Source organism: Aedes aegypti, chromosome 1 (assembly GCF_002204515.2).
Source record: "Aedes aegypti strain LVP_AGWG chromosome 1, AaegL5.0 Primary Assembly, whole genome shotgun sequence".
NCBI classification, from domain to species: domain Eukaryota; kingdom Metazoa; phylum Arthropoda; class Insecta; order Diptera; family Culicidae; genus Aedes; species Aedes aegypti.
In genome coordinates, this window is record NC_035107.1 from 148,233,375 (window position 1) to 148,249,193 (window position 15,819).

The following is a 15,819-nucleotide window of genomic DNA, read 5'->3' on the forward strand; positions in this document are numbered from 1 at the left end:
GTTTTCAAGCGTCTTGCTGGGTAGTGCTTCGTGAAGCCCAAGCAGGATGGATCGTTGTTGCGTCGTCGGATAGGTTTTGTTCTCGGTTTCGCGCGTGTTTTCGTCGTCGGAGAAAATTGTTTCCCCTGTTTTCAATCGTCTTGCTGAGTAGTGCTCCGTGAAGCCCAAGCAGGATGGATCGTTGTTGCGTCGTCGGATAGGTTTTGTTCTCGGTTTCGCGCGTGTTTTCGTCGTCGGAGAACTTCTTTTTTCCCTGTTTTCGCGCGTCTTGCTGGATAGTGCTTCGTGAAAACGGTTTGTTTTCGGGACGCCAAGAAGTTTTTCTGTTCGCACTGTGTTGCGAAGAGATATTTGTGTTCAGTCGAGGATGGATTACCAACTGGTGAGTTCGTTTCATGCTTATGATAGCACATTTTTTCTTGAAAGTGTATCTTTTGTGTAATATTAAAACAAACTTTGTATGGTTCGTCACTATAAGTGTCGGCATTATGCTTGTTTTACACAATTTCAATATACATATATTTTTCTCTTTTTTACATTATTAAAAATATCTTTTGAAATGTTCGACATTGTGAATGTTGACGTATTTTTTAAAAATTCTACCATCTCGAGACAAAAATGCACAGTAATACTCATATGTAATTTTCAAACAAACTATGTATGGTTCGTCACTACAAGTGTCGGCATTATTGCTGTTTCATATGATTTAAAATATATAATGTAATTCTCAGTTTTCGCTATTAATAAAAACTTCTTTTGAATTGTTCGATATTATAGATGTTGACGTTTTTTTTTTTTTGAATCTACTACTAAAAACTTCTCGAGACAAAAATACAAAACTAGTTTTAAATGTAAGTCGTATATTTCCCCCTTGTCCATGGATCGCATCACCGACCAAAGGTGACTCCCAGATCTTTTCCTCCCCCACTAATAAACACCCTTCCCGTGGTGATTGTGGAGATGCAGAGGTATTCTCGGTCTCTAGAAGCAACAATCATTACACCCTAACATTCCTTCCCCATCCCAACTGACTGTAAGGACTTGGCCGGCGCCGTTATTGATCAATAATATTAGATCTGCTAAAATTGCACTTCGAGAGTAAGCGGAAACTCCCATCCCTTATTCATTTGGATCCCAGTGCAATTCTTACCAGTTCCGATCAATCACGGAGTAGCAACCATTGACATGTACAGTCAGTCTATGCTATGCTATGCTATGCTATGCGAATCAGCCGGGGTACCTAGTTCAGCTATAACAATATTTTATGAATAACAATAAAGACACAAAAATGGCTCCGTAATTCCTTACAACGCTTCAGCCTGTGAAAAAATACTTTGCCGACATGTAAGTGCAATGTGTCAATGAAAAGATTTAACATGTTTAGGGGTCGTCCACGAACCACGTGGATATTAATGGGGAAGTGGGGGGGGGTCTAGTCAATGTTTTTATTTTTTTGTATAGACAAATGTCCATGAGGGGGAGAGAGGGGATCTATGATTCGGTAAAAAATGACCACTTAATCAATGGGCTGTCCATAAACGGTAATAGAATGCCTAAGTAATCTATTTTAAATAGTTTAAAATTAGTGTTTTCATTTGTTACACCTCAAAAAGGGCATAACTCGTCAACTAGATGATCAGAAATCTAACAAGAATCCTAAGGCGGCATCCACAAATTACGTAACGCTCGAAGGGGGGAGGGGGTAGGCTCGAGCGTTACGACTCATACAAAATTTTAAAAATTTCCATACAAAAAGCGTTACGGAGGGGGGGGGAGGTGGTCGAAAATTTCCAATTTAGCGTTACGTAATAAATGGATGCCGCCTAAATAGATTTTGGCTAGAATGTTACCAAGAAACTGCTGTGACTAAAAGCGTAGATTTTTTTTCGGGTTTCCATTGGCAATCGACTGATTAGACTATGGGCACAGACAAACAGACGTCACACTCTTATCGCTGTCCATCGACCAACTTTTTAACGATCGATTCGAATATCTGGTAGGTGGTCAATCGACCACCCGCAGCGCTCGCGTCGTTTTTGTTCGTGTTTGACATTTACACACTACCGCCACCTGTTGGTCCATCGGCCAACTACAGTGTTTTTAGCATTGGGCGTACATGTCTTCGCGACTATGATTTTGATCGCAATTTGTTCTAAGTGTTACGTCTATTTCTCTGTGCTATGGGCAAGCATATTATACAACCAGAGTCATGGACTTTGTCGCCAAGCGATAAAAAATGCCGGGGTCCAAAATATATAAGTAGATGAAAAAACCGAATTTAGTACTATACCATTTAATTCCACTAGAGTTTGTATCCTTTGACAGATACGCGTATTTCGACCTCAACTGTAAGGCCGTTCAGTGTCGTGTACTAGACTCTGGACTGGAATTAAATGGTACAGTACTAAATTCGGGTTTTCATCTACTTATAGGTATTCTACTAAATAGCTCGAAGATTTATTACCAAAATATATACTTTGAGGGTCCAAAATGTATTGGTGTGTCCAAAATAATGAAAAACAGTGGTAATTCAATTATTTTCGACGTTTTTTGTATCCTACATGACCGTTTATGCATTTTTATCTCATTGTTCGGGCTCACCGCAACGACATCTCCCATTCGATGAATGCTAGGCGCACTCAGCAATAGCAGCAGCGCTGCAGTGTGCATTCAATTTGTCTCCTTTCGCCCCAGCTAGCAGCAAGCAGCCCGTTTGCTTTCATGCTGTTGCTTTGGGCTGCGTGATGCTAGCCGATCGGCGCATTACAGTATTGTGATGTTACACTCTGCCGTACTACCTCTCGCATATATAAGCGAGACCGATTCCATGTAATATTAGTTGTAAGTTGTTATCGTTACGCATAGTATTCCCCACCGAGCAGGAGCACTGCCTCTCGGTGGTGGCAATAAATTATCGTGAGATTGAAGTAGAAGTCGTTCGTTATTTCGTCTGCCCCTCCGGGACCAAATTAATTTCACAACGTAGGGCCTGGTCAACCCTGGACGAAACATTGGTGCCGTGACCAGGATAACGGACACCCCGGAGGACCGATCGACGAAAGACGGACTGGACTACTTCAACGGACAACTCATCCCGGGCCGAAGTGTCGCCCAATCGGACCTCGCCGTCCATCTGTAGGACCCCTGCGTCCATCCCCGGACCCCTGCGTCCACCTATTGGGACCTCTGCGTCCATCCCGGACCGTCGCCGTCCATTCCGGACCCCTGCGTCCACCTGTGGGACCACTGCGTCCATTCCCGGACCATTGCCGTCCATCTGTAGGACCCCTGCGTCCATCCCCGGACCCCTGCGTCCACCTATTGGGACCTCTGCGTCCATCCCGGACCGTCGCCGTCCATTCCGGACCCCTGCGTCCATTTGTGGGACCCTTGCGTCCACCCGCCGGACCTTTGCCGTCCATTGCCGGACCCCTGCGTCCACCCGTCGGACCGTCCCGTCCACTAACAAGGCCGAAGTGTCGACTTGCGAAGCAAACGTTCATCTGTGCAAAGCCGAAGAGTCGATTTGCCGAAGGAGAGCGTTAATCCCCCGTCGCACCCCTGCTTCCACCCGCTGGATCCCCGCATCCATTCATCGGACCGTCAGCGTCATCAATGGACCCAAGCGTCATCAGAACCAATCATCGATCAAGCCAAATTGTCATTCCCGTCCGCCGTCCATCATCAATCAAAATCAATCAAGCACCAAGCAAAGTTATCATCCCGTCCCAGTGTTCTACCACACATCATCGAATTGCAGTGAATCAAGCCAACAGCAGCAGCAACACTACCTAGACTGACTGCGCATCACGACCATCGAAAGCGATCTCTTCTACCAACAGCAAGCTATCGTCGCGTCGAGCCGAGTCCTACCTACAGAGGAAAACATTCGTTTTCGGGCGGGAGTATGTTCGGTCTCACCGCACCGACTTCCCATTCACTGCAAGGCGCAGTAAGATAGAGCAGCAGCGCAGCAGTTTATATTCAATTTCATCTTTTCTGCCCCAGCTAGCAGCAAGCAGCCCAATTGCTTTCATGCTGTTGCTTTGGGCTGCGTGATGCTAGCCTGTTGGCGCATTACATCGATGTAACAATGATATCTGTAAATGTTTGCTTCGCTACCTCTCGCATATATAAGCGACTCTCAAAGCTGTGATATTTAGTTGTAAGCTGTAATCGTCACCTATCGTATCCCCCACCGAGCAGGAGCACTGCCTCTCGGTGGTGGGCAATAAATCAGTATAGTAGAGAAGAAAGTCATCGTTATTCGTCTGCCCCTTCGGGACCAATAAAGAAGCACAACGTAGGGCCTGGTCAACCCTGGACGAAACACTCATAGAGGAAGTTTTTCCTACAATTTGACATGTTCTTTGACTTGGTTACGCTGTGCAATTAATTAATTCGGACAAAAAAAAAACTAAAATCACTTCCTTAAGGGGTCCAAAATACGACCGTTACCCTAGTCTTTTTTTACGAGGGGAAAATCTGCAAACAGACGCCTGAGAAGATAACTCAGAGAGTTTGGTGATGCCGCACCACCGACGACCCGCTCAAACCAACCCATGCACTATACATAAGCCATTCTCGCTGAATTGCTGAAGTGGTGTACAGAGTGCATCGACATTACTCTTGGCCTTAGACTCTCATCCCCCCGGAACCACCTTACGGTATTTTTTCGGGGATAGACCAGTGCACTTAACACATGTAGCAGAAGTAGCCTAGGCAAACTGCTTCTCCTAGCCGAATTAAACAATGTTATAAGGGACCAGCATCGGGAGGGCTAATCCTCTGCAGCCAACTCTTGGTCGGCGCGCCATAGGCGCTGCAATTCTAGCATAATGTGAGTGACAGCGGTAGATACTACATTCCAGCACTCGGCATCCACACACATTCTCTGGATTATACACGACATGCTCCGCTGTTTCCTCCACACCAGCACAATTCGAGCACGCAGGAGATTCTGAGTGCCCGAACCTATGCAGGTACTGCCTATAGCAACCATGTTCTGACAGAAACTGCGTCCGTTCACTTCCCCATGGTTTCTTTTTTTACCAATCTGACACATTTGGCCTGAAGGGAAACAGGGTAGGGTGTATACTTACTACTTCTTCTTTGGGAATTGTTTCGTCTGTCTTCTGCTTTGATGCGGCGATCGACATTAGTCCTCAAACGCAAGGAATGCCTGCGGGGTTTGGGATTGACACCGTCCACGACTTGAGGGGCTGTCGAACTGCATTAGAACAGTTCAGTAAAATTTTGATTAGCTTTTCCGACTGGATTGTCTTAACTAGAAGTATTTGTTGCTTTGTTCTTCCGTCAATGGACCGAGATGATGGTTTTCCGTGCTGCTTGGCCCGTTGTTGAGCAACCTCCTGATTTCTTACAATTCTCGTGCCGTGGATCTGAAGAGAACGTCTATGTTAGGCGAATACCAAGCTTAGCCCCGAGATCTCACTCACCTTCAATCGAGCAGAAAGCTACCGAGTTTTCGCGTCCGCAGATTGTGCTGAGTAGTTGCTGGTTTTCCCACGTGGAGATGTTCTCGGTGTAACGATGAGGCACATGGCTCTAGACACGGTCTCTTTAGAAACCGTTCGGTATGCACTTGCTACTCTTAAACACGTTATCCTATACGAGCTTTCCAACCGCTTTAGGTTTCTGCTCGTTCTGAGCGTTTTTGACCTTAGTATGGATAGCGCCACGCCTGCCAGCAGCTTGCGTTTACTGGTAATTACAGCCGAGCTGTTAGACATCATCCTCGAAAGCGCCGCTATAGCCGTAGATGCCCTTTTGCAGACATATTCAACGTGGCTAGCGAAGCTGAGTTTGTCATCGATCATTACCCCAAGATGCCTAAGGGATCGCTAGGACACTATGGTGAAATCACCTACCGAAATAAGCGCCTGTTGCTCGGACTTGCGGTTATTGACAACCATCACCTCAGCCTTGTGACGAATCAGTCCTAGTTTCCTAGACTTCATCCATTTCTCAACTCTGGAAATAGAGTGCTCTGCTGTCAACTCTTCTTCCTCCATCGATTCACCATACACCATACACCACCAGATTCCTTGATCTATGCAGCGGTGCATCGTGGTTCTGAACATGTCCGGATCTGCATTCCCTGCCGCTGTTAAGGCATTGAGCATCGGGTCCCGGTGCCACAATTTCACAATTTCTGCCAGCTCTTCGTTCGCCACCCTCGCCACTTCTTCTCCTTCATCTACCGCATACGGCGCTGGGAGCCAAGGGCCTGAGGGATGATGCGGGAGGGGTACCACGAGCTAGTTCGGCGATCGCAGCAACTCGGGCGACTTCTCTTGGGGCGCTATGGCACCTTTGGTGTTAGCCATTTCCATTCTGTAGGCGTCACCCCACGGACTCGAATTGGCACTCTGGCATAGACTATCGAAGCATGCCCGTTTCGAATCTATGACAAAAGTTCGAAAGACAAAAGGCCGAAGAACAAAAAAGAAGGGACAAAAGGTCGAAAATCTATTTTCAAAGAAGGATAAATTTCCCACCAAGCAAATCGTTTTCGACCTTTTGTCCTTTCGACCTTTTGTCTTACGACCTTTTGTACTTTCGACCTTTTGTCTTTGCCTCTCTGAATGCTGCACCGCGTTCTCCTCTTTGTGCGTCTGTGCGTGCGCGTTGCACTCTTCGTCTGGCCCGAAGGCAGATTGCTCGAAGATCGCAAGCTCGTGGTATCACAGCAACTAGCAAAATTGCTCAATCAACCACCTTGGGGCGCGTAACAGCGCCAATAGAATACGTCGTTGATTTATGATATCGTTAAACCGTCATTAGAGATAGAGACTACTTCTTGGATTGGGTATTGTCAAGTCGTCCCTATAGCTGCTAGCTGTTGAGACCTATCCGCCACCCAGTTCCCGTTGTTGGGTGGTATGCGGTATGGGCGTATGGGTCCGATAATAACACCACATCAGTCTTCGTTTCCGAGACTAACTACCAAAGCAGCTGCTGGGCTGCATCACAGTGGTTTAAATTTAACTGCGTTACATCCGTTTTGGCTGCTTTAACACTCCGCTTGTGTCCGGGCATTTGGGTACGCCCGTTAAGTGTCAGAATCATTCGGAATCTGTCTCAGATTCGTTCAAAGTCTATCTCAGATTCGCTCAGAGTCTGTCTCATTCGTCCAGAATCTGTCTCAGATTCGTTCAAAATCTATTTCAGATTCACTCAGAATCTCTCTCATTCTTTCAGAATCTGTCTCAGATTCTTGATTCATTCAGAATCTGTCTCACATTCTTGATTCATTCAGAATCTGTTTCGGACTCGTTCAGAATTTGTCTCAGGTTTGTTCAGAATCTGTCTGGAATTCGTTGTTTATAATCTGTGTCAGATTTGCTCAGAATCTGTCTCAGACTCTTGATTCGTTCAGAATCTGTCTCAGACTCATTCGGAATCTGTCTTAGATTCGTCCAGAATTTGTCTGGAATTCGTTGTTTATAATCTGTTCCAGATTTGTTCAGAATCTGTCTCATTCGTCTAGAATCTGTCTCAGATTCTTGATTCATTCAGAATCTGTCTCAGATTTGTTCAGAATCTGTCTCAAATTCGTTCAGAATCTATCACAGATTCCGTGTTTTTCTTCCAATCTAAGTTGTTAACCCGTATAGGCCTGAGTGAAAGCAAAAATACTGAAACCCTCACCGCTCAGCGAATAAAGAATATTTCCGCGTTTCTCTGTCCACTTCTAGAAACTAGATATGTGTGCCAGTATACTAAAAAAAATCATTTGAATCCATTAAGAATTCTCTGAGCGGTGAGGGTTGTAGAATTTTTGCTTTCACTCAGGCCTATACGGGTTAAGTGTGTTGCCTGCTCAGTCGACACTTATTAGGCACTTAGCGATTTGCTTACAATCGCTTGCCCTTTGGCCTTCGGTGCCGCATTTTCTGCACATCTTACTTCTGTCGGGACCAATGCAATTCCACGACTTATGGCTCTTTCCGAAACACTTGAAGCAAACTTCAGGAGGCTGTTGTATGCTCAGGCGGCAAACCGCCCAGCCTACCTTAAGTATGCCCAAGTTCTTCGCTTTGTTGGCCTCTGCAACCGGCAGCCTGATCGCCGTTACCTGTGCCCTGCGGGCTTTTTCTAAGATTGATGGCCTTACTGGCTACGTCGATGTCACACTGCTCTTTGAGAGCAAAGGAGACCTCCGCTGCATCGATGACCTGATCCAGATTTTTACACTGGAGGGTCACTTTCACCTTGGGTTCCGTTTTCGGTTTTTTCTGTTGTTTCTTATTTCTAACTCGTATCCACGGGTTGCTGTTGCCTTGCGCCCGTGGTTCCTGTGGATGCACGAGCTATCCCGTGGCTCTTTTTTCTTGGCTTTCTTGGCCTTAAGTTTGGTGTTGGTCTTTCCACTGTTGCCATGTTCTCTTGATCGCGGAGCTTGGCTTGTGTCAGCTTTTTTGCTCTAGAGGACGGCCGCGTAGGTTACTTTTCTTGCCCTTAACAAACTCGATGATGAGTTCAGCAGCTACCGGTATTTTCGGGAGATACTTCCATGGCCTCGATTAGTCCCGGGCCATCGATCACCCGGGCCACACATGTTGCACTGGAGCGGCCAATGCCTGCCGTCGTCACAATGTCTAGGCTTTTGCCCACAGTCCACACTGTTCTCACTTAAGTTGATGTTGATAGCCTCCTTAATTGGCGGAAACCTTAGCCGGTTACTGATGGGCCCAGAAGCCTCTCCTTCACATTCCGCTAGTTGTTTTTTTTATGGATCAGCTGATCCCCCGAGAGCCGCTATCCATCCCCGCTGGAATAGTCGCCTTTGTGATCCCATGGTTATCTATGCAAAAAGGGAAGCCATGCTAGGATTGACATAGTCCTTCATGGGATACTATGTTCAGAGCAGCATTCAGGTAATGGCATCTGAGCCTACTCCCGCCTAGTTGACACAACAAGGCAACGGATTTGGAACGTACTTTAAGGCCTGCCACGGTTTTACGGGACGGGGGTAGTCTGCGCCATTAGCCCACTCGCCGTTTCAGGCCAGTGTCACCTGACCCTACTAAGGGAGTAGAATGTCGCCGCTGTCCGCCTCAACGCATATTATCCAGTACACATACTGTTACTTATCCTTAGTTGTGCCCTGCCAGTATACATAATTGGGGCCGTACTGGCGTTGGTCCCAATGTGCTCGAAGCACTCATACTCGTAGTACCATGCCTTGTCCGTTTGTATCGCGACCAGTATGCCATAATCAGGATCTTACTGGCGTTAGTTTGGGCTAGGGTGCTTTGGTACTTTAAGCGGTATCAGTGGCTTCGAACAGAGTTGCATTCGGAATTCTGTTGTTTTTATGAAGAGTTCATCAGAGCCCACTGTGAACTCCTCCACATCCTGGACAACACCACAACTCGTAGGGTTCTGGAGGTCAGTAAGTCACTTTTTAGTAACTTTGTAATATCTGACAGACCTTCTAAATAAATTACTATTGAACTTTCTGCTGCTGCTATATAAGGAATCTTAAACATGCCTTCTGAAAGAATTCAAAACATTTCCGGTAGATATGCTAGAGACGGCTAGGAATATAAACCAAAAAATTCAAAGAGTTTGTCAGAAACTTTTCCAAGCAAGTACTAATTCTGACAGAAATCATTTCAGAAATTGTATAAGAACAATTAAGTTATACTTTTTTTCCATTGATTAACCTTTGATACTATTCGATTTTGGTCATCTATTTCTATACAAAAACATGTTCATAAATCAATCATAAAACATTCATGATTGAATCAATCAATAGTGATGTAAGGGGCTAGTCCCTAACGTCAAATCCATTTCAGCAACAAATATGCGATTGCAATCGTTTACAGTTTGCTTTATATTCTAAGAACCGGGTACCCCCGGTTTAACCACATTTAATCTGAACACTTTTTATTTTGTACCCCGCTAATTTGCACATCGTTCAGATTAAAAATTGTTCAAACGTCATTTGGGACAGAGTGAAGCAAAATGGAACGCAGAATCAAAACAAAACAACCAAAGAGGTAACTAGAAGTACGATTTTCTGTTACTCGTAGGGTGACTAGAAGTTCAAATTAAAAATGAACCCCGGTGGTTTGCATGAGGTACCGTTTAAATTAACGGGGGTGCACGGTAGTCAAATACGTAATTTTCGGGACCGTAGATCATATAAGACGTGAGATTACGAGTCGCCACTGAGCTATATGATAGTTTTCAATAATTCATTTATTGGAACTTTCAATTGAAGCGCATATAATCATGATCGGTCTAGTACAGCACACTGAAGACAGCATTACAGTTGAGGTCGAAATACGCTTATCTATCAAAGGATACAAACCAGTGGCGATTCCCTAACCTCAAATCTACCTGTTCCACGAATAGAAAATCTTGAATTTCAGCAACAAATTTGCATCTATTGAGAAGAGATCTGTTAGAAAGGACGATTCGAATGATTTACTGTTTGCTTTTTAATCTAATTCCGCCGAATTAATAATTTTTAGATTCGTAGAACAGGTAAAAAGTGAGGTTACGAGTCGCCTCTGATACAAACTCTAGTGGAATCAAATGGTATACAACATGTCCGCATATTATCCGTACAAACTTTGAAGCCATGTCTTTATGTTATCAATTTGAACAAACTGAGCGTTCCTACACGGTTTAATGTATTGACTTATCATATTCATACTTAGTAAATTTGACACATTTTGAAATTTCTCATTTTTTATTTATTTAAATATAGAATATAGAACAACATTCATCTAATTCGGTTTGTCTCAAGTTCATAAATAATCAACTGTGCTCTGAAGTTCTAGTTTATTTGGAAGAAAAAGTTTAATTTTTTACAATTTTTTCCAGGATTTTTTTTTTCAGTATGTTCTGAAATTCATTCACGATTTTGGCCACAACGTTGTCAACTATCAAAAACCTCGATTTATTCCATAGATTTGTTAAGAAATGCTTCAAGTAATTCGTTTTGTACGTCTCCTTTAATATCTTCAATGCTTTTTTGCCTGTAAGTCCTTATGAACAGTAATTGCGCTCAAAAAATTATCACGCAATTGGTTTCCGAAATACTTGTTGTTGATAAACCTATACCTATACTACCTATTCACCCAATATGTAGATTGATACACATAGAACGTATTTTCATTTCTCGTCATTTTTATGACTAATTAGTGGTCCCGGCAAACTTCGTCTTGCCATCAAGTACCGTGTACGCACCTAACTTTGCGCAGCACCAAACTTAGCGCATATATAAGGAGCATGAAAAAATGATAATTAATCTCTGATTTTTCTAACGATTCAGTTTCAGAAACATGTTCCTTTATGTAAAATAAGCATTTGACATACATTTGTTTACTAAGAAACCTCGTTAATGTTAATAAATAAACCAAAAAACCTTATCGTAACCAAATAAACGTCAACTTTTACACCGACTTTTACAGGACAAGCGCTACCCAGTAAACACAAACTCGTATACGATAGCATATATGAGTACAATTGTGGAGGCGATATACGTACATACGCCATTAGACTGCATGTAAAATGTTCGTATATCGCCTCCACATTTGTACTCTTATATCCTTTTATATACGACCGTGTGTTCACTGGGTAAGTAGTTGCTCTGCCAAAAATCAACATTTGTTTTGAACAAAACTGTGTTATGAGAAGTATATTTGCTGTGTATTTGCAAAAAGGTAGTATTCTAGTAATTCCATTAATTTTCCATATAATATGTCGAATTTTTATTTGAAAAAAAAAGCGATACGCAATGTTAGGACCCATTGTTTATATGAGGGTCTTAATTTTTTGCGCACTTCTAGCAATTCGGAATGGCACGTAAATACATGTACGTCCTTGCAAATGCTAAAAGCTGTCGACTTACCAGGAATGGTCACTCAATTTATAAGGCAGCGGCTACATGTAATATTCCTGAAAGTACCTTTTGTATGAAGCTGAAGGCAAGGTGTGTATCGAAAAATATAGGAAAACTCACTGTATTGACGCAAGATGAGACTTTTACTGTAAACTTGGATAATCGATATCGCTAGGCTGTTGGAAAACATCAAGAAATCCACAATACAAAATGATACCTTAGTCTTCTCCCGTTTTCCCGATTATTCCGGAGACTTTCCTGAACTGATTCCTCCCATGAACACTTCGCATCCCTTGTGGAGGGCAACAGTGAAACTTGCGTCAATCCGTTGACCTATTCTCGAGCCATTTTGTGACATACAAACACCACTCCATTTTTATTTAATTTCTATTAATTATTATTTATTTCTATGTCTTCTAGAAGATAGAAGACACTTGCAATCACTTTTAGGTAAATAGTCGGTTTTTTGATCATTTTAGTCACTAAAGTCACCGTTATTTTGGTGTCAGACCACTACCAGCCCTGATCAAGAGAGATTCGACAACTCATAGTGTAGCATAGTCTATAATCAAAGGTTAACAATGTTCATGCATATTCGTCTATTTAAAGATATTGTTTCGTGGAAAACATGCTCGCGTCTGGTAGCTTACATCAGGGAATGTACAATATTCTACAAGAGTGGTATGAGTTCATCCATGCCAATATACACATTCAAGCAGATTTGATAGGTAAGTTGTGCTTGATGAATACGTTCTATAGTAAACCATCTTTAATGTAATATTTTTCACTGCAGTTTATTTACGAACTAGTCCGGAAATCGTTTATGAGCGAATGAAAAAGCGCGCAAGATCGGAAGAAAGTTGCGTTCCGTTAAAATATCTACAAGAACTACACGAGCTGCATGAAAACTGGCTAATCCACGGAACTTTCCCGAGAGTAGCCCCGGTAGGAAATAAAAAAAGTTTCTGAATCGTATTTTCACTTTTCTAATATTGTGTTTTTGTTTGTAGGTCCTCGTTTTGGATGCAGACTTAGACTTGCACAACATCAGCTCAGAATACAAGCGATCCGAAACCAGCATTCTCAAGCCTATTCTCATAGATAATACCAACCAGCATCCCATTCTTGCATCACCCAGCAAACGATCGAGAACTGAATTCTAATTTATAATAATTTATATTTCGCTAGTTCTTCTTGATACTTCAGTGCGGTATCAAGATATAGATGATTTAGGACTTAACATAGTATAAGAGTGCAAATGTTATATTATTACGATTGTAGAATACGATTAACACATTCACACGCAAACACACACAATATGGTTAGCCAAAGAAACAAGCAAATTATTGCCCATCCTTTTCAGGATGGCCAAACAAAATAGAACCGAACCGTGTTAAAACAGTTTTCGATAATACGAAACCGAATCAGCTTTCTAAAATGGTATCTCCAAATTACAAATAGTAACAGCAGACGACGTTCGAGCAATGCTCGAACAGGGCTATACTAAATTCATGTTCTACAGTAATAGGTAACTTAACGCTATTTATTAGTATTAATTTGCTTTTAAGATGCTAACGGAAGTGTAATGGAAATTGATAAGTATTTGGTTTAGTTACTACTAGACGATACTTCTGATTCATGTCATTTCCACATCACATAGCGACAAAGTATGAGTGCGAATAATTTGGTCAAGGGTCTTCAACTTTGAATCATGTTTAGTAAATAACTTTTGATATCCGAGGGTATGCAATATTGTACATATGTACACACTTTTGTGTTCAATTGTATAAAACTGGATTTTGAATAAATGTCAGTGAAAAGACCAGTGTTGTTTGATTTATGTGAAACCTCATATGCTGCCTTCTATTTTCCCTGCATTAGAATAGTTGAAAGAGTAGTTTCTCGGGCGTCTCTTCCTTTTTTCACAGATTTGCCCATTGTCACACATATCTACGCTTTCGTAAGAAAAACTGCTCAACTCCAAACCCTCGATGTTATCTTGAAACCTAAAAAGCATAAAGTTTGTATGAAGATAATCGTTCAGATACATGAGAAAAACAATTCTAATTCAATTTCGGCCATAGCTGGTAATTCTTCTGAAAATTCTTCAATCAATATAGTAAAAACTGTACAAACGGTTTCCCCTCAGGGATGAACGAGCAGCTCCTCATTATGATCATGAGTTTGAGATACTTACTTATTTGGCTTTACATCAATTATCTTGATAAAGCCTCGCCAACAATATTTCGCCAATTCCCTCGGTTCATGGCCGCTTCTCTTCATCCTCGACTGTGACCCACGCTCTCCAGGTCCTGGTGTACCTGGTCAATCCACCTAGCTCGCTGCGCCCCACGCCTTCTTGTTCCGACCGGATTCGTGGCGAACATCATCTTTACAGGGTTATTGTCCGGCATTCTTGCAACATGCCCTGCCCAGCGTATCCTTCCAGCTTTAGCTACCTTCACGATACTAGGTTCGCCGTAGAGTTGAGCGAGCTCGTGGTTCATCCTTCGCCGCCACACGCCGTTCTCCTGCACGCCGCCGAAGATCGTCCTTAGCACTCGGCGTTCGAAAACCCCAAGAGCTTGCAAGTCCTCCTCGAGCATAGTCCACACCTCATGCCCATAGAGGACTACCGGTCTTATGAGCGTTTTGTACATCGTGCATTTGGTGCGGGGGTGAATCTTTCTTGACCGCAGTTTCTTCTGGAGCCCATAGTAAGCACGACTTCCGCTGATGATGCGCCTTCGTATTTCCCGACTAACATTGTTGTCAGCCGTCAACAAGGATCCGGGGTAGACGAATTCGTCCACCACCTCGTCTATCGGAACACTGTTTCCTAGGCGGGCGCTGTCGCGCTCAGTTCCGCCAACCAGCATGTACTTTGTTTTCGACGCATTCACCATTAGCCCGACTCTTGTTGCTTCGCGTTTCAGGCGGGTGAACAAATCTGCCACCGTTTCAAATTTTCTCCCAATAATATCCATGTCGTCCGCGAAGCAAACAAATTGTCCGGATGTCGTGAAAATCGTGCCTCGACTGTTAAGTCCGGCTCTCCGCATGACACCTTCAAGCGCAATATTGGCACGAAAGTCCGTCGCCCTGTCGTAGTCCCCGCCGAGACTCGAACGAACTGGAGTGTTCGCTCGAGATCTTCACGCAGTTTTGCACACCGTCCATCGTTGCTCTGATCAATCTTGTGAGCTTCCCGGGAAAGCTGTTCTCGTCTATGATTTTCCATAGCTCTATGCGGTCGATACTATCGTATGCCGCCTTGGAATCGATGAACAAATGGTGCGTAGGGACCTGGTACTCACGGCATTTCTGGAGGATTCGCCGCACGGAAAAGATCTGGTCCGTTGTCGAGCGGCCGTCGATGAAACCTGCTTGATAACTTCCCACGAACTCGTATGCTATAGGTGATAGACGACGGAAGAGAATCTGGGATAGCACTTTATAGGCGGCGTTTAGGATGGTGATTGCACGATAATTTTCATTTTACTCCAGTTTGTCGCCCTTTTTGTAGATAGGGCATATAACGCCTTGTTTCCACTCCTCCAGTAGCTGTTTCGTTTCCCAGATTCTGACTATCAGCCGATGCAGACAAGCGGCCAACCTGTCCGGGCCCATCTTGATGAGTTCGGCTTCGATACCATCCTTGCCAGCGGCCTTGTTGTTCTTGAGCTGTTGAATGGCATCCTTAACTTCCCCCATCGTGGGAGCTGGTTGATTTCCGCTTTCCGCTGTGCTGACGTAGCCATCGCCTTCGCTGTCCTGACCTTCTGTGCCTGTGTTCTCTGTGCCATTCAGGTGTTTATCGTAGTGCTGCTTCCACCTTTCGATCACCTCGCGTCCGTCCGTCAAGATGCTCCCATCCTTATCCCGGCACATCTCAGCTCGCGGCACGAAGCCTTTGCGGAATGTGTTGAGCTTCT

The 15,819-nt window shown here is 43.7% G+C and overlaps 1 protein-coding gene across 2 annotated transcripts in view; it reads left to right on the top strand.

The window, feature by feature from the left end:
* Positions 1-13,706, top strand: part of LOC5579214 (deoxynucleoside kinase) — a 47,889-nt gene extending 34,183 nt beyond the window's left edge. For both annotated transcript variants that reach the window (XM_001657292.2, XM_001657291.2), the window contains exons 3-5: positions 12,494-12,612; positions 12,678-12,829; positions 12,895-13,706. In XM_001657292.2, the coding sequence (XP_001657342.1) occupies positions 12,494-12,612; positions 12,678-12,829; positions 12,895-13,047 (424 nt within the window). In that variant the 3' untranslated portion in view covers positions 13,048-13,706. The remainder of the gene's footprint in view (positions 1-12,493; positions 12,613-12,677; positions 12,830-12,894) is intronic.
* The last annotated feature ends 2,113 nt before the right edge of the window (positions 13,707-15,819 follow it).